This window comes from Neoarius graeffei, chromosome 14, assembly GCF_027579695.1.
Source record: "Neoarius graeffei isolate fNeoGra1 chromosome 14, fNeoGra1.pri, whole genome shotgun sequence".
Taxonomy (NCBI): domain Eukaryota; kingdom Metazoa; phylum Chordata; class Actinopteri; order Siluriformes; family Ariidae; genus Neoarius; species Neoarius graeffei.
The window spans coordinates 46529177-46554026 of record NC_083582.1 but is presented as its reverse complement, the minus strand read 5'-3'; the positions used below and the strand labels follow the sequence as shown (position 1 = coordinate 46554026).

At 40.4% G+C, this 24850-nt stretch overlaps 1 protein-coding gene across 1 annotated transcript in view; it reads left to right on the top strand.

Annotated features, from left to right (window-relative positions):
* dnah9 (dynein, axonemal, heavy chain 9) overlaps positions 1-24850 on the top strand; it is a 212060-nt gene that overhangs the window by 82414 nt on the left and 104796 nt on the right. Inside the window, exons 28-40 of the mRNA XM_060939807.1 lie at positions 38-142; positions 7301-7458; positions 9522-9660; positions 11725-12012; positions 16425-16635; positions 16761-16888; positions 17087-17195; positions 17423-17570; positions 19563-19737; positions 19970-20143; positions 20267-20474; positions 21928-22093; positions 22640-22742. Of these exons, the coding sequence (XP_060795790.1) occupies positions 38-142; positions 7301-7458; positions 9522-9660; positions 11725-12012; positions 16425-16635; positions 16761-16888; positions 17087-17195; positions 17423-17570; positions 19563-19737; positions 19970-20143; positions 20267-20474; positions 21928-22093; positions 22640-22742 (2112 nt within the window). The remainder of the gene's footprint in view (positions 1-37; positions 143-7300; positions 7459-9521; positions 9661-11724; positions 12013-16424; positions 16636-16760; positions 16889-17086; positions 17196-17422; positions 17571-19562; positions 19738-19969; positions 20144-20266; positions 20475-21927; positions 22094-22639; positions 22743-24850) is intronic.

Below are 24850 nucleotides of genomic sequence, written 5' to 3'. Positions count from 1 at the left end.
CTGTCTCCTTTTCTCTCTTGTCTTTCTCATCCCATAGTCCTGCGGCAACATCTACAAAGGCCTGGCGCAGACAGGTGCCTGGGGCTGCTTCGATGAATTTAACAGGATCTCAGTAGAGGTGCTGTCTGTGGTCGCGGTGCAGGTGAGTTTTTACCTCACGTTAGCATCACATTAACCCAGGAAGGGATTAGTAAGTATGCTTGTATGATGTTGACTTTCCATACTTGATTACATCCAGTGCGGTTTACTTTCATGGTTAACTAAATGTCCAAGATTGTTGAAATTTCAGATTAATTTATAGTATCATGTAACACTATAAAACGGTAACGTTAATTTTGGCTAGGAAGTGGTTGAATGCTAATGTTAGCTGTTGTCGAATGATAGCTGATGGGTATACAGTATATCTTGTTTTGCCATGAAATATGGCCTGATGTTCCTCCGAATTTTCACTATCCACTATCTTCTCAGTTGCTGATTAGTCAGGAAGTGGTGAAATGACAAAGATTTTGCAGATTCACTACGGTATATATTTATGCGACTTGCAACCTGGAACACAGCGATACAACATTATCCTTTTATTTGAGTTTCCCACCTTGAGTGTGACGTTAGAGGAAAATGGCCACTGTGTAAATATAGTCAGTAGGGGAAAGCGTAATAATATTATCAGCTTTACAGTTGGGAACTGTTTTCTGGCAGCAGCAGTGGAGAAAACGCAGCAAATTTTGAAATTAGAGACTTCAAATGGTGCATTCTGGTGGCATCTAGGGCTGAATTCAGGCACAATTCAACATTGTTAAATTTGCTGGTTTTTTACCTTGTCAAATATGCAAGGGGCAAAATTTAAAAGACAAAATTAGATTTGAAATGAAAACACTTTATCGCACGCCTCTTCATTTTCCAATTCCTGGATGCCAGGAACAGACTCGAGGTCAAATCACGCAACCGCACCATCTAGCGACCAGCACCTAGAACATGGTTTTATGTATGGTTACGAATGGCAGTCAGTGCATGCACCGAAACCCTTTATTTTCACTTCTGGGTTGAGTACCAGGATAGTCTAGACCTATATATTACAATATCTTCCTATTCCTATAGTTATTACTCATTTTCAGAGGGGAATAGGAGATATTTAGGTGCAGAAAGTCCTCCGCATTGTTTAATTTATGGTATTGATTTTTATTTTTTTTTTGGTGTGCAAGTGACAGCATGGAGTTCACGTTGCACAGCGCGGCAGAGCGCCACGTATCCGCGCTTTGGGGAAAGCCCTGCTTATAATATACTTATTACCTTGACATAAAGCAAAGGTGCCTTGTGAGTCCAGTCAAGCACACATGAGAAGGGGTAAGGGGAAGAGGCTTCCAATATCAGTTAATATCAAACAATTCAAGACCTAGAAATCAATTCAAACAAATCCTTCCTTATCTCCTGTTTTATTGGAAAGAAAAAAGACTGCTTTTTGAGTATCTTTGTCTGACAACTTGTATTAATGTACTCCAGTGTTAAATTCTATAGCTCCTACTGAAAATGTGTAAAAGTAGGCAGGTTTAGTAATGCAATATAATCTGAGTAAATGTCACAGGATATTGTGGCAGTGTAAAATTATGTAGAGATTATTTAAATTCTTATATTGCACAAGCCTACAATACTAAGTGCTTCAGTAGCCCTGGTACAATGCAGAAAACAGTTTTACTTTTGGCAACTGGCTTCATTATTGCTTTTCTCCTCACAATCTCACCTACCACTAATCAAAGTTAAATGGAGAAAAGTTGTCACTCTGCCGTTTGGTATCGTCGTGTGCACCACATTGAACATGGACCAGAGAAAGCAAAGGAGAGAGTTGTTTGAGGAGATCAGAAAGAAAATTATAGACAAGCATGTTAAGGGCAAAGACTTATAAGACCAGCTCCAAGCAGCTTGATGTTCCTGTGGCTATAGGTGCAATTATTATTAAGAAGTTTAAGTTCCATGGGACTGGAGCCAACCTTCCTGGATGTGGCTGCAAGAGGAAAATCAACCACAGATTGTACAGAAGGATCGTGCCAATGGTAGAAAAAGAGCCAAGAACAACTTCCAAAAAGATAAAAGTTGAAGGCCAAGGTCAAGGTACATCAATGTCTGATTGCACCATCTATCACTTTTTGAGCGACAGCGGGCTCCATGGAAGAAGACCCAGGAGGACGCCATTGTAGAAAGAAAAACTAGAAAAAAAGAAAAAAAAAGCCAGACTGGAATTTGCTAAAATGTATATTGACAAGCCACAAGGCTTCTGGGAGCCTGTCCTTTAAACAGATGAGACAAAACTCAAGCTTATTTGCAAGTCACATCAGCTCTGTGTCCACAGAAGAAAAAAAATGAAGCTTTCAAAGAAAAGAACACCATATCTACTGTGAAAAATGGAGGAGGCTTGATTATGATTTGGGGCTGCTTTGCTGTGGGGTGCCTTGAATCTGTGCAGGGCACAATGAAATCTCAAGACTATCAAAGCATTCTGGAGTAAAACATACTACCCAGCGTCAGAAAGCTCTGTTTCAGTCGCAGGTCATGGGTCCTCCAACAGGATAAAGACCCAAAACACACAGCTAAAAGCACCCAAGAATGGTGAAGAACAAAATATTGGACTATTCTAAAGTGACCTTCTATGAGCCCTGATCTGAATCCTATCGAACGTCTCTGGAAAGAGCTGAAATATGCAGTGTGAAGATGGCACCCTTCAAACCTGAGACAGCTGGAGCAGTTTGCTCAGGAAGAGTGGGTCAAACTACCTGTTGGCAGATGCAGCAGTCTCATTGAGAGGCATTGGTTGCCTCTACAGGTTGTGCAAGAAAATATTAGATTAAGGGTCCTATCATTTTTTTTCCCATGTCATTTTCATTTGCTTTGTTATATAAAATAATCAGTTGATTTCAAAATCAAAAGCAAAGTCTGATTTTTATTAAATATGGAATAAACAATGATGGATGCCAATTAATTTCGTTAGGTTCAAGTTATTTCAGAGAAAATTGTGGGTTCTTGTTTTTTCGTGAAAGGGTACCAGCAAATTTGTCCATGTCTGTAACAGCATGTTGAGTCTTATTTAGTTTGGAGTTCATTTTTATTCTTAGCCATTCTGACTTGGTTTGGGTTTATAGTTATCCATGTTTTTATATTTTTGACCCACTTACCTAGCTTCAGTATGGCCTTAAATTACTGCATATTGGTTACAAATTCAGATCTTTACACCAGTAACATTTCTAAATTTATTTCAGATTCTGTCACTTTAAATTATTTGGCTTGTGTTATAGACCCCTTCGCATGTTTATAAACAAACCGACCGTTGCCAGGATGCGTGCGCAGCCTGGACTCAGAAACAATGGCGCTGCCCACAGACCGGCATTATGAGCTGTCAGATTATGCAAAACAATTGTCGTTACAAGATCGAGAATGCTACATAAATAAGTTAACTCTAACAAGTGGACATCGCCTACCGGATCCGTATTTAATTAAAGAGTGGACGGACGATGTTAGTAAGTTTTCCTCTGATACCTGAAGACAGGGGGCGGCACGGTGATGTAGTGGTTAGCGCTGTCGCCTCACAGCAAGAAGGTCCGGGTTCGAACCCCGTGGCCGGTGAGTGCCTTTCTGTGCGGAGTTTGCATGTTCTCCCCGTGTCCGCGTGGGTTTCCTCCGGGTGCTCCGGTTTCCTCCACAGTCCAAAGACATGCAGGTTAGGTTAACTGGTGACTCTAAATTGACCGTAGGTGTGAATGTGAGTGTGAATGGTTGTCTGTGTCTATGTGTTAGCCCTGTGATGACCTGGCGACTTGTCCAGGGTGTACCCCGCCTTTCACCCGTAGCCAGCTGGGATAGGCTCCAGCTTGCCTGCGACCCTGTAGAACAGGATAAAGCGGCTAGAGATAATGAGATGAGACCTGAAGGCAGTCATACTATTTACAAAAAATGTCAAACTCAAAAAAAAAAAAAAAACTATTTACAAAAGTAGCCTGCCATCAACATTCTGGTTACAGCGAGACTACAACTTGATTAACAATGGGACATTCATATTCATTTTGTTTTAATCAAATTATGCCAGTGATGTGATGGCAATGTGGCTTTAGCTACAACAGCAAATACCAACACTAAACAGCAATTTGCAGGAGGTAATGGCATGAAAGGAATGATAGTGTAAAGAGTGCGGCTAAGAGAAATCGGAGCTGCGTAAAAAGTGAGAGGCAGAGACCAGAAATGAAACTGAACGGTACTAACTGAAGGTTAGAGCAGTCAACGTAAGTTGGCATTTAGAGTGAGGGCACACAATTTTACCTTTCCATCCTTGCTTTAAAATTGTGATTTTCGGCATACACAAATAATGATGGCACAAAAACTGGACTGCTTGAGTCAAGCGAGACCTCTCCTACAAACAAAATTGCATGCAAAGCTAAGTTAACATGCTAACAATATTCATTACATTGTGTAACTATGACCAGCTAATCAGACAAACGTTACCAAAGTATTTTGCTACATCAATAAACAAAGACTAGAAAGAATAAAAAAGAAAGATTTAATAAATAGCCTGATCTTACCTGTGATGAAGTGGGCGCTGCAAACCCACGCATAGTGCTTTCATCCCAGTCTACACGTTTGATGGCTTGTAGCCATAGACGTTGGCGATTTTTTTGGAATGGGTGAGATCCTGCTGGAATTCTGTACATTTTAACCCCATCACTGCTACGATTCTGACACCCGACAACACAACAACTAGGCATTTCTTCCAAATATTTCTTCTCGTGTCTACCGTCGCTGAGTCTTTTTTGGGTCCAGGCTGCGCGCGCAATTTCCTCTTACGTATGAATAACGTTTACTGCGAAGGGGTCTATATGCACTCATGCATGATAGGGGTTGTTTGTGGTTTAGTGTAAATCAGTGTAAATCCATGCTTGTTAGGGCCACTAGTGGCTAGGGCCCATGGGAACTTTCCAGTAGGCCTTGTTGGTAATCCGTCTCTATTCCTCACAGCCCCAGTCATCTAAAATTGACACAGCATTTTTCACACTCGGTTGCTGCCGTGCTATGGAACAACCTCTAAAGTACCAGTGGGTTAAATTTCACCTTCTTGTAATTAGCAACGGCAAAAGACATTTTGCTTTAAATTTGAGTTTAGAGTGTGCCTGTCGGTTTTTATTTGGCACATTCTTGAGAAATTATACAACAAGGTACATCTTAATTATACAGTTACAAATACCTGCCTGCAGACATAATCTTCCCCTGATGATGGATGGTTTTATAAACTTGTGAATGACCGGTTTATGGTGGCACATTTTTCCAACAACTGTGCTACACTAGAGCAGAGCATGTTTAACGACACATTTCAGGGGCTGGTGACTCAGAGATAGCCGAGAGTGAAAGCAAAGGTGGACTCTCTTTAAGCATCACTGCTACTGTCTGAATCCTCAGAATGTCAGAGAAATGAATGGATTTTTGGTGCTGTGATGAATAATGAATCAGCATTCTTTTTCTGTTTTTTTTTTTTGGTGTGCTTGGAAAGAATAAGCTTACCAAGTTTGCGAACATCAGAGTAGCTGTGCAAGGGCGTGAATGTGCTCTCTCTTCCTGTGCACTTGCACCACAAAGTGGCTTTTTGGTGGAGGAGGACTGTTTGATAATCCATTCTATTTAAGCCCAACTGCAGGGATGCTTCAGGACAGGATGACAGAATACATGTCGTTTAAGTTTTATATGTGAGAACTGTTGCTGAGGCAAAAACAAACAGAAGGAGGCCAGAAGGCATATCAGTATTGAGACAAATTAGCCCAGCTCTGCTTTTCACTATGGGATGCACAGAACTAGTGGTAAATGGTCTCCTTAATATGGAACACTTTATTTTCCTCCTAAATGCTACTAGTTGAAAAGATGTGCCAATTTAACCGATTCTTCTCTGTTTTCCCCAAACTGAATGCAATTTTTCAAGTAAATCCAATTTCCTTTGGAGCAAAACTTACTTCGATTTTATACATCATTCAGTTGAGATGCTCAGATCTAAGATACAACATCCTTGTAGACATATGGATTTGGAGTTCACTCAAGGACATCAGCTCTATGCTAGGCTACATGCCATTATAATGGTCTAATGCCACTGTTTATCTGTCTCTGGAATGCATCATTAAGTGCTGCGAAGGCGTTTAGTCTGAATGATTTGCATTTATCAAACACAAAACTTCTTCCAGTATGCTTCCGCACAGGTGGAATACATTATGTGATATTATTTTCTGATGTGGGATGCAATTCATGCCATCCCTATTGAATATTTATCTGATGTACAGCTGAATTTGCTCTTACTTGGCAGGCAAACAGGCTCGATGACAGATATACGGTAGGATGAAAAGATAGCTCATATGGCTATGTGATGATTTCCTTGTGTGTTTGGCACAACATCGGAGTTGAGCTACACAAAACAAAGCAGAACAATGTGATTTTCCTTGATGAAAAGTATTTCAATTTCTGTGCTTATTTAAACTCCACTTCTTAACTTGGAGTAGCTTGGCACATACAGTACCAGTCAAAAGTCTGGACACACCTACTCGTTCATAGATTTTTCTGTATTTTGACTGTTTTCTACATTGTAGAGCAATACTGAAAACATCAAAACAATGAAATAACATATGGAACATGTATGGAATTATGTGGTAAACAAATAAAGTGTTAAAAAAACTCAATATGTTTTTCATATTTTAGATTCTTCAGAGTAGCCACCATTTACCTTGATGACACTTTGCACACTATTGGTATTATCTTAACCAGCTTCATGAGGCAGTCACCTGGAATACTTTTCAATTAACAGGTCTCGTCAAAAGTTAATTAGTGCAGTTTCTTGCCTTCTTAATGTCTTTGCAATCAAACAGTAAATAACAAATAATAAAAAAACAGTAAATAGCCCTATTCCATAACTGTAGTCCATATTATGCCAAGAACCACTGGACTAAGTAAAGAGAAACGACATCCATTATTACTTTAAGACATGAAGTGTCTTTTATTTGATAAAAAAAGAAAAAACATTGAATTACAGTAGAAGGTGTGTCCAACCGTTTGACTGGTACTGTACATACATGGAGTAAATACATCTAGCTCATTGAAATCAAAGCAGTCTTGGGTGAACGTTGCAACTACCTTGAATACTGCTGTAGAAAAAAACATTTTAATCAAAAACCATCGTATGATTTCATTACAAAAAAAGATGCAAAAACACCAAGCATACAAGAGGAGCTATAAAGTATTTAAATGATCCTACAGTTTGATCCTGAGCATCAGGTGTCTTTGGTATTATCAGGTGAAAAGTATCCAGGATGCCATTCGGGACAAGAAGAAACGCTTTAACTTTATGGGTGAGGAAGTGAACCTGGTCCCTTCCGTGGGTATCTTTATCACCATGAATCCAGGCTACGCTGGCAGGACAGAGCTGCCTGAGAATCTGAAAGCTCTCTTTCGGTAAGTGTGGAATATAAATAATCTCATCTCATTATCTCTAGCCACTTTATCCTGTTCTACAGGGTCGCAGGCAAGCTGGACCCTATCCCAGCTGACTACAGGCGAAAGACGGGGTACACCCTGGACAAGTCGCCAGGTCATCACAGGGCTGACACATAGACACAGACAACCATTCACACCTACGGTCAATTTAGAGTCACCAGTTAACCTAACCTGCATGTCTTTGGACTGTGGGGGAAACCGGAGCACCCAGATGAAACCCACGCGGAGAACATGCAAACTCCGCACAGAAAGGCCCTCGCCGGCCACGGGGCTCGAACCCGGACCTTCTTGCTGTGAGGCGACAGCGCTAACCACTACACCACCGTGCCACCCCGGAATATAAATTAAAAAAAAAAATAGTGTTGGCAAATTGGTGTGGTATAAGAAGAATAAAATACCACCCTTCAGGACCCTGGAAAAAGTTGTTTTATTCCTTACTTAATGAACGCATGCTTTTTCTGTGTATTTTCTGTATAAAACTAACACAGATCTTCTAGGCCAGTGTTTCTCAACCACTGGGCCGTGGCCCATTAGTAGGCCATGAAGCACCATCTAGTGGGCCGTGAAATTTTATCAAGTTTGAAGCCAAATACTAAATAGTTCAGGATATCGTAGTGTCCCAACTCCAGTAGCTGGTTTGCCATACACTTTTCAAGTGGAACAAATACATTTGTGGGTAAATTAAGAAGAACAAGCCTTTATTTTGTCACATTTAAAACACACACACACACACACACACACACACACACACACACACACACACACACAAAGAAAGAGAGAGGGAGAGAGAGAGAGCGCAGGGGGCTGAATAAATAAATACATTTGTGGGTAAATTCTATGGATCTGTGATGCCTGCTGGAAGAGAAGAGCAGGAAGGATTGAGAATCGAGCGCCTGTGGTTTGTTTACATCTGATACTAAAACTTGTAGCGTCCTACCAACCTTCTCAAAGACGCTTATAAAAGCTCAGAAACTCCTATTTACCCTGGCAAAAATAATACAGGATTTACCTTGTAGTGTCCTGATCCCCAGATCTTTAACCCAGCCACATATAAAAAGTTGTACACCTCCATGCTCTTCCAGGTTTCCATCTGTTTGTCCGTGTAGAACGATGTCTGCAGCACCAGGTAGTTTGAGATGTCGGGGAACTCAATGGATGGATAATTTTCCAACTCATAATGAATGAATGAATGAATGAATGAATAACTTTATTCAAACACGATAAGTTGATCAGTAGAGCTTGTGGGGTTGTGCATGTACCAATTATTACAAATACAAAAGACTAAAAATATATACAATCTTTAAAAAACCCCTTAAATCTGTGGATTATCTGTTAATTATCTTCGCATTAAGTAATTAATAGTATGCATAACTATTGTCTTTGTATTTACAAAGTTATGGCTACAATAGGATCAAAATTTAGCTAGTAAATTTTTCTTTCACAGGAAAAATCCTTCTTTGTTAGTGTGTAAGGGTCTATCCTATTGAGTGGTTTCTATATCTACTTCTTTTGATTGTACTTCTTGGTTTTAATAACTTGCTTGTTTGTTGTACACAAACATGGCAACAAGTTCTTGTGTTAATGGACCAGACTCCACTTTTGGATCATTAATCCCTTTTGACTGAGAATGCCCTGCATGCATGGTTTTTATGTTGGCTTCTGGTACATCCATACAGTTTTTAAAATACAGTACCTACAATTAAAAACAGTTTGTTTTTATTGCATTTATTTAATTCCTGGGCTCCCATCTGTAACAGGGAGTGATGTTAAATCCCATTAAATACACTTTACAATAGGTTATTAGATTCTAATAGGAATCTATTAGATTATTCCTGAATTCCTGATGAGCCAAATAATTGGGGATCTTTTTTAATGGGCCCCTACTTGTTGCAAGTATGTATAGGTGGGCCTTAAAGTAGAAAAGGTTGAGAACCTCTGTTCTAGGCTATCTATTAGAGCAGGTAATATAGTTCTCTCCAAGAGTGTTTGTTCATGTGAATATTTTCATGGGTCTTCTTTAGGCCCTGTGCCATGGTAGTGCCGGACTTCGAACTCATCTGTGAGATCATGTTGGTAGCAGAAGGGTTTATCGAGGCCAGACTGTTGGCCCGCAAGTTCATCACTCTCTATCAGCTCTGCAAGGAGCTTCTGTCCAAACAGGTAAAGGACAATCCAGCACTGACATGGTTTAAGAATCTACTCTCAAACTTAAGCCTTAAACATACTCCCAAACTTATCTCTATCTACTACATCAGTAGTGTATGGGTGATTATGATGGATAATTTTGCCATGCGAAGCCAGACAGCTTGGAATGTGAAGGCAGCCCACTACATTTCGTCAAACTGCCACTCACGGAGCAGTGTACCAGACACAGACTAAAGCCGTCTGCTCTCTTACCCATACCTGATTTGCAGATGCCCATGATTGGCCAGTGACACTGTGATATGATGTGACAGGGGAGAGAGACTGTGCTATCCATCCCACTCAGTGATCATGGCTTATTTTGCTTCTCTGGCCCACAGCCACAAATGGCTATAGATGTGACAGGATTTGTCCAAAGAAAGATGTGCCAATTTCTGGCAGGAATAATTTAGAGGTCAAATGTTATCATGTTACTCAGCATGGCTAAAATTGAACTCAAAAGTGTCTCAGTTTCCCCCGATTGCTTATGAAAAGTGCAAAATAAGCAGAGTTACTTTTTTATTGTATTGGCTGCAGATGATGAAAGTCAATAAGACATTCTCTCCTCCAGTTTTCTATATGCTATAAATGTAGCAGATAAAGATTGGGTTAAAAAAAAAATCTGGAATGTTCCTTTAAGGTGGTTACAGCCAGCATTGGCAGTTCATGTGGCTACCAAGAAAGTTTAACTGTTAAAACTTTATTTTTAAGAACGCACTGTTCAATCTAATTCCATTTTCTCTCTATTTTCTATAAAGGCCACATTTTGACAGTTATGAGAAGACCATTTGACTTTTATGGCAGTTATAACCTACTGCGTTTGACTTTAGTATTTTAAAACACCCAAATATTTTCCTGCCCAAAGGTCACCACTTCTATATAGTATGATAAATAGTTTTAATGATACTGTACAGGAATAACAGGGTAAGATGGGCATTTTTTTAAAATCCGATTTTTAATGCAATATATAGTGCTAATATTCCACTATTATTCTGAATATGACATTATTCTGAATTTGATACAGGTCATGTAAACAGCAAATTTAGTTTGGATATTCTGCATTTGGCTTTATTCCAAATTGCACTGTCTAATTAAGACACGTGAGATATGCTGACATTATTCGGGATTTAGGCGCATTCTTTGGACATGTATACAGCGCAATCAGAATATTCATCTCAATTGGGGTTTTTATGGCAGTTTGTGACCCACGGGCCTCTCGCCTGTTTACGGTCGGCTCTGTGTGCTGCACCCAAACCAACTAGACAATCAGAGTATACACGGCTGCATGCAAATGGGAATATTACTGGAATATTCATTTTCATTAGCCATGTAAACAGCTTAGGCAGAATATTGCCTTTTTCCGAGGAAGGGAAAAAGCAGAATATTTTGTGCATGTAAAAGTAGTGACTGATGTCAAAGTGTTATTGCTCTTTGATAGTTTAAAACATCTCATCTCATCTCATTATCTCTAGCCGCTTTATCCTTCTACAGGGTCGCAGGCAAGCTGGAGCCTATCCCAGCTGACTACGGGCGAAAGGCGGGGTACACCCTGGACAAGTCACCAGGTCATCACAGGGCTGACACATAGACATAGACAACCATTCACACTCACATTCACACCTACGGTCAATTTAGAGTCACCAGTTAACCTAACCTGCATGTCTTTGGACTGTGGGGGAAACCGGAGCACCCGGAGGAAACCCACGCGGACACGGGGAGAGCATGCAAACTCCGCACAGAAAGGCCCTCGCTGGCCAGGGGGCTCGAACCCGGACCTTCTTGCTGTGAGGCGACAGCGCTAACCACTACACCACCGTGCCGCCCTGCTGTACATTGTTCTGAGTATTATTTTTCAAGCAGCACTTTTCAAAAATAAAAAAATAAACATTTAAGATATTTAATTAAAAAATGCTCAAGGTCATATTTAGTATGCTACTGGGTAGACTTTCAGAGCATAAAATAAATTAAAGTATTGATACAGTGTGGAATTGTATCACATGCTATATTAGATTTTGTTTCCTCTGACCTACTTGTATATCTCAGGACCACTACGACTGGGGCCTGAGAGCCATCAAATCCGTGCTGGTGGTGGCCGGCTCTCTGAAGAGAGGGGATCCAGAGCGACCTGAGGATCAAGTGCTCATGAGGGCTCTGAGAGACTTTAACGTGCCCAAGATAGTGACAGATGATATGCCCATCTTCATGGGCCTCATTGGAGACCTGTTCCCTGCTCTGGATGTCCCCCGTAAAAGGGACCTGGAATTTGAGAAGTTCGTCAAACAGTCCGTACTGGACCTCAAGCTGCAGGCTGAAGACAACTTTGTGCTTAAGGTGAGGGAGCCTACTGTATGCATTTTAGATTCTCATTTGGCTGTGTTGTGGAACAGACAGATTTTATATTTCAGATTGCAATCAATAATATTGGTGTCAAATTGTCTTAAGCTGAGGTTACTGTCTGTGTGGACTTTCATATGTTTACTCTGTGCATGCGTGGGTTTTCTTCAGGTTCTCTACTTTTCCACTTTCATCCCACCTCCCAAAATATTGCTACTAGAGTGCCTACACTAAATTTCGCCAAAGTGTGTGTCTGTGTCTGTGTGTGTGTGTGTGCGCATGGTGTCCCGTGATTGATTGGTGACCCATCCAGTGTGTATTTCCACCTTCTGTCCAAGCTTTGTATCCACCATGACCCTGAGGAGGATAAAGCAGTGTAGACTGCTGGTGGCAGTGAGGGGAATGAGGGCAGGCTTTAGCGAGAGCGATGCTGTCTTTTATTTAATTTTATTCAGTGATTTTTAGTGCTTTGTTCATCAAATTAAATCAGGCATTTAAAACAGTGTGCACACAATGTTTCACAAGCCTGTCTGTCTTGTTCTCCCTTGTCGGGTCAACAGAACTTTACTGCAACACACACAGACTATAAATTCAGTACCAGTCAAAAGTTTGGACACCCCTACTCATCCATAGGTTTTTCTGTATTTGGATTATTTTCTATATTGTAGAACAATACTGAAGACATCAAAACTATGAAATGAGATGTGGAATATATATGGAATAATGTCGTCAACACAAAAAGTGTTGAAACCCCCCCGCCTCCCAAAATGTTTCATATTTTAGTTTCTTCAAAGTAGCCAGCACTGACCTTTTTTAAAATTATTTTTTAAATAAATTAATAAATGCATTTATTTATTTATTTATTTATTTTTGTGTGTATATATATATAGCACTAGAGTGAACAATAGCCAAGTAGATTCCGAAACTAAAGGACTAATCAGATGGTTCACAGCAGCTTAGACAGCCAGAAGAAATCGGTGGGCCTGAGTTTTGAATGATGCCAGGCCTGCCAGGGTGATGTTACCAACCACCCTATCTGGTAGAGTGTTCCAGGCTTGGACTGCTTGGTGGATAAAGCTTCTGTCCAATGTGTGAGTCCTGGCATCTGGAATGGCAAGGTTCTCAAATATACTCTTGATGTTCAGGTGACACGTTGTTTACCTTGATGACGCTTTGCACACTATTGGCATTATCTTAACCAGCTTCATGAGGTAGTCACCTGGAATGCTTTTCAATTAACAGGTGTGCCTCATCAAAAGTTAATTAGTGCAACTTCTTACCTTCTTAATGTGTTTGCGATTAAACAGTAAATAGGAAATCATAAAAATAGGTACCCTATGGGTACATGTGGCTACTGCTTATAAAGAAAATTGTTTTCTGATACCGTGTCCATACAGTAAATATAGTATATATATTTACTCTATGAGGCAGTAGCCACAAAAATGAAGCATAATCCAAAAATGAGCAATTTAAAAATCACAGAAGTAAAATATACCAAGTGTCTGTACTTTATATTATTCTACTCTTACCTCTTACAGTTTTCGAAACTGAAACCTCCGAACCGAGGCTGACATACACATGCTGTCGCCATGACCGAAACTCTTATTTCCCGGAAAAGGCCTGGTGCTAGAGCTCAGTGGTCTCAGTACTCTGTTCTACAACTTCCCGTAACAAGTCAGAAATGCATCACATCTACATCACACATGGGACCACTGGACGAAGAAGGCGAGGAAAAGGGGACGACCTGGTGTATGTTTTAAAATAGGAACACACTTTCCCTCGGTAATAAGCATAAACATGTCTGAAAGCGATTTCTTTAGTCTATTTATTTCGAATGGTGAACCGAATTGTATACACTTACTGGCCATTTTAATAGGAACACCTGTATGCGCATGCGCAGTCCGCTATTGTTACTCTCATTCTTACATTCTTACAACACAGTGATGTAGTGGCTACAGCCTCTATGAGGCAGTAGCCACAAAAATACAGTAAACAGCCCTATTCCACAACTACAGTAATCCATATTCTGTCAAGAACCGCTCAACTAAGCAAAGTGAAACGACATCCATCATGACTTTAAGACATAAGGTGTCTTTTAATTAATAAAAATAAAGAAAAACCATTGAATTAGACGATGTGTCCAAACTGTACACTTCATTCTTAACCGCACAGAGGTGTAACCACTCACACGTTACACACTACTTCTTTGTGACTCTTCCTCCCATTCACACCTGGTGGCTTACCATGCCCCCAAGGCCACAAGCTGTTAGTGAATATGAATGAATGAGTGAATGGATGAATAAATGAATGAATGGCTTCACATTGGCTGCTGAGGGTACAGACTCAAGCTGTTTGAGACACCAGTTTTGTTCAGAGGAACACGACAAGAAGTAGACATCAGTGCCATTCTTTCTCTCTCTCTCTCTCTCTCTCTCTCTCAACTCACTACTTTCTCTATTCTCTCTCACTCTTCCATACCTAAACTCAATCTCTCAGCGAGGTCATATATGGAGATATTACTGCGGCTGTTCAAATGCACCATTTCACACTAGCATGCACTTTATCCAATAGACAGACATTATCTTTCAGTAATCTAAATAACCAAACGATTTTTGGTGCTATTGCTAACTCCTGTAGGTTACTCCAGCTTGTTCATGCAGCATAATAGGCTTCTAAACGTAACCATTACTCCTCACAGAGATCAGTCCAAAACTGACAGATGTTACAGAGCGTATTGCTCTAGTGAGAGGTTCGGAAGAGCTAAGAATGTCAAGGTGTCATCAGCAAAGCACAAGGGAATGGTGCTGATGCTGCAATCACTCTTTCTTTTCTCTTTGCCAGCTCTGCTTTTCTTGCACATTGCCTTCCGTTAAGAGCCATAAACTCACTGGTGTGTTTGTGCCAAATAGACATTAGCGTCAAAGGAGTCTGAAACTGGATATATTGGACAAATATAAGGAAACAGGAATTACAGTGTAATAGTGCCTCAGGTGCTGGGGCTGAGTTCTAATTTCCGGCATGAGGGTGAGTCTCGGATACCGCTCTCGCCAGAGCCAAGGGAAATAAGTGCAATCTTGAACGGGTCAAAGAGCCACCCAAACAGGATAACAGCACTCCATCAGTGAAGGCTGAGCCCTGAGTGAGGTGTTTAACCCCTGCTGCAGTGCAAGCGAAGATGCTCAGGTATCTGACTCTAGCTTAGCTGTGCCCTGAACTTTGATGCCACGCTTGCTCTGTGATTTGCACAAGAAAGGGAGAGTGGAGAGGAGGACGGGAGCACAGAGCTTAGATTTTCCCAACCCGACCAGCCTAAAGACATCGCTTCAAAGATGCAATCATTCGTTCTTTTGAACGACCGAAACAGCTCTGTGGGGAACAACGTCAATTTCATTGATTGAACATGCCATCTCTCAATCACATTCCCTCTGTCTCTCTATGTCTATCTCATTTCTTGGTCTTTCTCTCTGTAGTTTTCATCTCTTTCTCATTGTCTGTCTCTTTTCCACTCATCTCTCAACCTGTCTCTCACTCCCTTCTCTCTGAGGACTTCTCTCGTTTAATACTTCTTGTTCTTATCACACTCCAAAAATGTCCCAATCATTCAGCATTCAGCCAGATGGGTCTAGCTGAGCAGCTTGATCTTCATCAGAGATGTCGCTTGTGAGAGACAAGCCCTGACAGCACAATCCTAAACCAGCTGATCCTGATTGTCAGGGCCTGCATGCTTCTGTATCAGTGTGTTGTCAAATTTGGGAATATATCTGCAGTACCGGTCAAAAGTTTGGATACACCTACTCATTTGTAGGTTTTTCTGTATTTTGACTATTTTCTACATTGTAGAACATCCATCCATCCATTATCTGTAGCCGCTTATCCTGTGCAGGGTCGTGGGCAAGCTGGAGCCTATGCCAGCTGACTATGGGCGAGAGGCGGGGTACACCCTGGACAAGTCGCCAGGTTATCGCAGGGCTGACACAGAGACAAACAACCATTCACACTCACATTCACACCTACGGTCAATTTAGAGCCACCAATTAGCCTAACCTGCATGCCTTTGGACTGTGGGGGAAACCGGAGCACCCAGAGGAAACCCACACAGACACGGGGAGAACATGCAAACTCCACACAGAAAAGCCCTCGTCGGCCACTGGGCATAAACCCAGGGCCTTCTTGCTATGAGGCGACAGTGCTAACCACTACACCACTGTGCCGCCCTTTGTAGAACAATACTGAAGAAATCAAAACTATGAGAAACGACATCCATCATTACTTTAAAACATGAAGTGTCTTTTAATTAATACAAATTAAAAAAAAACCCATTGAATTAGAAGGTGTGTCCAAACTTTTGACTGGTACTGTATGTAAAGCTGCTTGTGCTACACTTAAAAACTGAAATTTGTTCTCTGCAGGTGGTTCAGCTAGAGGAGCTCTTAGCTGTCCGACACTCCGTGTTTGTGATCGGCAACGCTGGCACAGGCAAGTCACAAGTACTCAAGTCTCTCCACAAGACCTACCAGAACATGAAGCGTAAGCCTGTATGGGCAGACCTCAACCCCAAAGCTGTCACGAATGATGAGCTTTTCGGCATCATAAACCCAGCCACAAGAGAGTGGAAAGACGGTGAGGGCTGGCTCTGCGTTTCCTGCCTTCCATTCGAAAAAGGCTTACTCTTTAAATGATTCTGCCTGTCTTTCCCATTGTCTGTTGTTTTGTAGCATGACACTGAGAATCAGATTTCATTTCAGGGCTGTTTTCTCATATCATGCGTGAGTTGGCCAACATCAGCCACGCCGGGCCCAAGTGGATTGTGCTGGATGGCGATATCGATCCAATGTGGATTGAGTCTTTGAACACAGTCATGGACGATAACAAGGTACAGCTCTGAGCTCTCATGTTTCTGCTCAGTAAATGCCATTTCAGCTGCTTGGCTTGTATCTTTGGCTATGCATAGTCATTTAAATGTATGTAATTTGTCAGCTATTTAGATTAACATAACCAACAAATCATGTTGCACAGTATTTTTCAAACTGAAACGTGAGTACATGTAATGTGTTGCTATGGAACACTGTAGGTGCTGACTCTGGCCAGTAATGAGAGGATTCCTCTGAACCCAACGATGAGGCTGGTGTTCGAGATTAGCCACCTCCGTACTGCTACACCTGCTACTGTCTCCAGAGCTGGTCCGAGTGCATTCTATCACACTTACTCTTAGAGAAGAACCTCTCATTCCCTCTGTAGAGTGGAAAATATGTCCCAGTAAACATTGAGAGAAATTTCTGTAGATATTGTAGTTATGATGTTACAGAATGGAATATTTACTAGAGATTGAATGGGATCTGTCTAGGTTGTTTAGTATAATTTTAGTATCTTCTTGAGCATATGACCATCAGATTTTGTTTTCTTGCAGGTATATTATATATCAACCCGGCAGATTTAGGATGGAATCCACCAGTGAGCAGTTGGATTGACGGGAGAGAAATTCAGTCTGAGAAAGCCAATCTGACCATTTTGTTTGACAAGTACCTCCCACCATGCCTCGATACTCTAAGGTCAAGGTAATGCAAAAAACATTGTACTGTCAGATTGTACTGTACTGTCATATGACATTTTATGTTGGCTTTTACTTCTTTCCATACTATACTAGGGTTAGGGCAATATTTAGAATTACATCAGAAAAAGACTTGTGCCTAAATATTTACATTTATTAATATATTTACAGGGAATTTATGAGAGTTGAAGTTCTTTTATTCATGCCTCAGTTTTTACCAGGTTTATCCTGAGCAGTGCTTTTGGAGAAGGAGTTTTTCCATAGCACTTGTTTTTAAGCTGGAGGGGAAAAACAGAGGATCAAAAATGTGCAAAATGTGGCAGTTGAAATACGAAAAAGCTAAAGACAGTACGGTATAAACTATCCATCCATTATCTGTAGCCGCTTATCCTGTGCAGGGTCGCAGGCAAGCTAGAACCTATGGGCAAGAGGCGGGGTACACCCTGGACAAGTCGCCAGGTCATCGCAGGGCTGACGCATAGAGACAAACAACCATTCACACCTACAGTCAATTTAGAGCCACCAGTTAACCTAACCTGCATGTCTTTGGACTGTGGGGGAAACCGGAGCACCCGGAGGAAACCCACACAGACACGGGGAGAACATGCAAACTCCACACAGAAAGACCCTCGCCGGCCACTGGGCTCAAACCCAGAACCTTCTTGCTGTGAGGCAACAGTGCTAACCACTACACCACCATGCTGCCCCACTATAAGCTAGTTTTTAGTTTTTAACACCAGTGTTGGCTGAAATGATGGTAGACACATAAGAAGTAGGCAAAGCTTTAAATAAACATCTCGTAATAATACATAGTCCCACTGGTGATTAACATGAATTTGTGAATGTGACACATTTTTCTTGATTTAACAATAATTAATCCAATAATTGGATAAGTTTCATTTATAGATCTATGTGTATTAGATAAAAGATATATTTTAGTTAGTGTCAGTTTGTTAAATTGTGCGGACAAATTAATTAACGTGGCTGTGAGAGACAAAATCTTGGTCATGCCTGTGAATAATTTGCTTTCTTTCTACTCCTCATAATGAATTTTCTTTTTTGTGTTCTTGAATGAATTAACCCCAGGTATGTTTTGGTTATAAGTGCTCTCTTGTCGAGCAAATATGCCTACAGTGAAATGAATAAGCTGACTGAGCAGTCATCTGTTGTGGTTCGGAATATCTCATAACTTTATTATTTAACAATTATTCTCTGAAGGCATGGTAAATATCAGTGAATAATAACCAAGATGAAGTCGAGTTTATTATTCACCGATATTCACTGAGCCTGAGGCGGATAATTGTTTTAGTATAAATACACAGGTGATTATTTAAAAAAAATGTATTAAAAAATAATGTATTTCAATCTTCAAAAGCAGCATGCAAATGTAATGTGTCACTCATTTACGCTGAGTCACATAAAATACTTTTTTTTGAAATAGATAAAATAAATCACGATTCGACCTTACCTTTGAATAATTTTAAACCAAACTTCATAGCATCTTTAGTGCTTTTAGGAACAGCATTTTCTTTCATAATTTCTAATTCTTCCTCATTTACGGTGACAAAGTGATTGGCCGCCATTTTGCCGAGTTGCTCGAGGTGATTATTGAGAAATAGTCCAAATTTCTTGACCAGTCAGTGCGCGCAATTTCCTATAATCACCTCCGTATTTATATTAAACCGTATTAATAATGAATCTAAAATGAGGTCCTTGAGAGAAGTCTTGTCTCTGATGCATCGCTTCTGCGCTCCTGTGTGAATATGCAATAATAATAATAAAAATCTTTTCATAGCCTCCTCAGGGCTTTAACAATTAGTTATTTAAAGCATAATTTGATATTTATGTGTTTAATACAGCCCTCAAATGGAATTTCATATTTTAACTGGACTAGAGTACACTTAATCATAAAGTGACATGTATATTATGTAATAAGTTCAGTCATTGATATCATATTCACAATGGTCACGTTGTCACAGCTCTCAGTGTTTTTCTCCAGATTTAAAAAAATCATCCCAATCCCGGAGCAGAGTGTGGTCCAGATGCTGTGCCACCTCTTAGAATGCCTGCTGACCCCGGAGCACACTCCTCCAGACTGCCATAAAGAACTCTACGAGCTCTACTTTGTCTTCGCTGCCATCTGGGCCTTCGGTGGGGCTCTATTTCAAGATCAGGTGCATGATCTCTCCCACAATATTCACCAACTTGCTGAAAAAATTAAACAAGCTATTAAGGCGGTATTGAAGACGATGCCACAGATGGTATTTAATTTCGCTAATTTGTTTATAGCTCTGTGCTGTCAGTTAAACGATGATGAATACTGTGCATTTTTAAAAATTATTAATCATTTATTATTCAGTCGAATAAAATTCATGGCAGCTTTGACATCTGTATGTGTCTCCATAGCTGGTTGATTACAGAGTGGAGTTCAGTAAGTGGTGGGTCACTGAGTTCAAAACCATCAAGTTCCCCTCTCAAGGCACTGTGTTTGACTACTACATCGACCCGGAGACGAAGAAGTTTGAGCCGTGGGCTAAGATGGTGCCCAAGTTTGAAATGGATTCAAGCATACCGCTACAGGTTGGGCTAAGTATTTTTTTAAATTTCTTTATTTTATTTACCTGTTATTAAATGTTCCTAAAAGGGCAGTAGTTAGGTCATGGCTTACATGACAGTGTGTTTAATGGCCTTTCCTCTGTGTAGGCATGTCTGGTTCACACCACGGAGACCATTCGTGTGAGCTACTTTATGGATCATCTTTTGGAAAAGAGAAGGCCTGTGATGCTTGTAGGAAACGCTGGCACTGGCAAATCTGTCCTTGTAGGCAGCAAACTCGGTTCCTTAGACCCTGACAAATACACCATCAAAAATGTCCCCTTCAACTACTACACCACATCAGCCATGCTGCAAGGTATGAATACGAAACAGAATTGTCTGTTGATTTTATTGAAATCAGATTAATCCCTGGACAACAGTGTGTTTTAGCTGGAGCAGGCTTGTAGTATTTAAGTCCAGAATTTGGACTCGAGTCTGACTCATGCCCTAATTTTAAGGACTCGTGACTTGACTTGGACTTGAGCACTGATGACTCGGACTCGGACTTGGACTCATACATTAACTGCATTAGGACTCGTAAACTGGAGATGAGGACTCTGATTTTTTTTTTTTGTTACGTGATAATAATTTGACATAAGATATTTATATCTACATTAATTTTTGTACTAATTTCATGCAAGAGTGTCACACCTGTGCGCTTTGGCGCGTGCATCAGATAGACTCTCGGGCGCGCTCCGGACAGTACGCCAAGCAGACTCTTGCTGTAAACGACTCCCACCTGCAGAGGATTAAGGTGCAATCAGTGCACCTATATAAAGACTGTGAAAACACACTTACTTTGCGAAGTATTGAGTTGCGTTGCTGACACGTTATCGAGCCTTATTTCCTTGTTTGGGGTCCTGATCCCTGATTTCCTGTTTCTCATCTTTGATTCTGTGTAGTCTATGATAGCCTGTTTGTGCCTTGCTTGACCTATTGCCTATTTCACCGTTTTACAATTGTGCCTGCCGTTCAGGATTGTTTACCCTCTTCATTTGTATTAATAAACACACCTTCTGCACTTACATCCATCTCCCAACCATTTCTGACAGAATACTTCGCACTCCCTGACAAAGAGAACGCACATTCACTTGTTCATACGTCATGTTCAGGAACAAACTAATTTTAATGGCGCCTTGACTCGGATCAATAGTGTACTCGACTCGAAATTTTCTTTAATGATTTGGACTTGACTCAGACTTGAACACTGGGGACTCAAAACTGGACTTGGATTCGAGGTTTAGTGACTCCACTACAACACTAAGCTGGAGACTGGGGGTAGGCAGGGAGCTTGAAACCGTAACACGAGTGGCATTTTCTCTGAGCATCATCTGCTTTCCTGTGCTCTTGTCCTCCCCATCTCGTCAATCTGCTGGGTTTGATATTCATCACTGTGTGGTTTGTGCAGCCATGTGTCCCTGCTGCTTCCTCAGTGCATTTTATCCACACCACAGATCACAAACCACATTTTACTCTCCAAAAATCGCAGACTATGGTAGCAAAAAATGCATGTGCCTCAGAAATGAACAGGTAGTTTGTATGCAGTCCTGGGTGTGATATGATTTGCTGTGGGAATAATTTTAGATTATATTTTGCTGCTTCAACCTCATACTCACAAGACTGCAGACTAATGGTTCATTAGCTGTGTTTGTCTGGCTTGCATATGCAATAACACACACTGTTCTGACATTAAAAAAAAAAATGCACACACTGTGTTGAGACAAAAACAAAGCTGGATTAATTGTTTCCTTTCAATGTGACTGCTCTAGCCGTCTTGGAGAAACCTTTAGAGAAGAAAGCAGGAAGGAACTATGGCCCTCCAGGAAGCAAGAGACTCATCTACTTTATCGACGACATGAACATGCCAGAGGTGGACGCCTACGGCACGGTGCAACCTCACACACTAATCCGCCAACACATGGACTACAATCACTGGTACTCAAAACTTTTCCGCTTTGCTGATTTAGCATTATTAATATTAACAGGCTTACAGTAGGTCTGGATTGCCTGCATAAGCCTGCGTTCTGAATTATTAACCAATGTGTTGGAGCCAAATTATAGATGCTCAAATAAACAAATTTGTGAGTCAGTGCTGCTAAGAATATCTTTGCCCCTGAGCTTTGCCTGTGTGGGTGCGGATGTAAATTAGCAGGTAATTGCTATGATGTACGCAATCAGGGTGTTATTCTGGCTGAGATGGTTACAGTATGTGGTATTTGCTGAGTACACTGTATTAGATTGAGCAAACAGTGCTAAGTATGGCAGATTGTATTTGCAGGGAAGATAAAGAGAATGCAAACTCTGGTTTGTAGTATGTCCGAGGTGTGTTAGATTTAAAATGGTGAGAAATAGCTAAGGTCAGTAAATCTTTTAGTGGATTTGAGCAAAGGCAAGATGTGCATGCTGAGTGTGTGTGTGTGTGTGTGTGTGTGTGTGTGTGTGTGTGTGTGTGTGTGTGTGTGTGTGTGTGTTTTTCCTCAGGTATGATAGAAACAAGCTGCAGCTGAAGGAGATCCACAATGTGCAGTACGTGTCCTGCATGAACCCCACAGCAGGGAGCTTCACCATTAATCCACGTCTACAGGTTGCAAATTCTTACACGCACACAAACACACACACCATTGTATATGTTTCTGTTACGTGCACTATACTTATTTAAGTATTGCTTTTTGTATTCAATTAGAGATGTTATTTGCCCAATCACTAAAAATGTAAATGTTACTTTTGGATAACATCCCAGTTATGTTGCTTAAAAATGTTTTTTGTGGCTTTTGATACAATTTAATGAAAAGAAATAAAAGTGAATAAATGTTCTAGTAATATCTTTGGTGCAATAACATTATCAGGTTACATAAGTACATGTCCATGGCTATGTTCAGAGTTAAAGTAGTATTGTGCCTTAGGGTGAAATCTCTACCCGAGTGTTAGGATTCAGGTTTGCGTCTTGTCCCTGCAGTACTGTACAGGCTGCCATGTCTAAATTCATACTGTAGCAATCTGGCTGTTAAACCGAAACAGTGGGAGAAAATGGTGTTTCTATCTGGCGTCTTATTATAACTGCAGGTAGCCAATAAAATGGGATTAAAAGTGACCTTTGAATAATATTTGACATTGACTAACATTGCCCTGCGATGACCTGGCGACTTGTCCAGGGTGTACCCCGCCTCTCGCCCATAGTCAGCTGGGATAGGCTCCAGCTTGCCTGTGACCCTGCACAGGATAAGCGGCTACAGATAATAGATGGATGGATGGATGGATGGATGGATGGATGGATGGATGGACTGACTAACATTCTTGGATAGTAATTGAAGTATAATGATAAAAGGTAAATGTAATCATCTGCGCTGTTTATGTGTTATATTAACCATCCTGGAATAAGCACTTGGAGCTGGAAAGTATTTCTGGAAAGTACAGCATCCACTGACTCATTAGGGTCACAATGCTTTAAATTAGGCTATTATTGAGTGCCCTTCTAGTTTGTTTACATTTTGGTGAATATGTGAATAGAATGAACTAAATTCATGAGAAAATATTGCAGGCAAATGAAAACAGTGCAAAGGATGAAAAAAAGTCCCATATATATAAAATTCTATCCACATTCACTGAATATAAGCAATCGCGTGATCTGCTATTAGGCTATCAGCTCATATACTGTGAGTAGAGAAAAACAAAATGGCGGAGTGTGTTGTTGAACCAACCGAGGATGGAATAAAAACTCTACTCAAAAACAAAACCCCCAAAATTGTTATCACGTATTTAAAAGAAACAGAAATAGCTCAAAGAATATATATAAACCTCCCCCCAATATCTCCTGTTCCACACTCCAGCCCAATCGGTGGCGGTAATGCACCTTTAAGTTGGTTTGCCAATCGCCAAAAAACCCAAAAGAAGAAGAACCCCCCAAAAAATACAAAAAAAGGCAACAAAATATGGAATGAAAGTATTTGATGGTAAGAACGTTTTTTTCTTTTTCCCAAGAATTATTATTATAGCATTTTTCACAAATCGTGACTGTCATTTTGCCGGTTTCTTTACATTCTAAGCAGAAATGATTTTGTCAGATGTTTTGTATAAAGTTTTTATTTATCAAATTTGCAAAAAATAAAAATGCTCTGTTTCTCAAAATCCAGTGAATGTGGATAGAATAAAACAGTTATTCCACCCAATTTTGTCGTATATGGCTTATAGCCAACACGGCACTACGCCTCGTCAGCTATCATCTCATGTACTGTACAACTCGATTTTGTGGAATAACTGTTCAATATTACATGGACACGAGTGTTTTTCTGGGAAATACGCCACTCGTATTTTTCATACAAACTACATCCGGGACCTGGAGACCCAAAATCGTGACATAATTTTCTATATGTCACTCATGAGGATATCGATGAATTGTTTTGATACATTTGGGTACATTTTGTTTGTGAATGTTGAAAAATATTTCACTTTGCTTCGCTCACTCGTCATATCTGTTCATCACTTGAAGAAAAACTTCATATCTTCATGCCACCATGTAATATCCACCCCACGCTCTGTATATATATATATATATATATATATATATATATATATATATATATATATATATATATGTGTGTGTGTGTGTGTGTGTGTGTGTGTGTGTGTATGTATGTATGTATGTATGTATGTATGTATGTGTACCTGTGTGTGTAGAGGATATTATTAAATGGT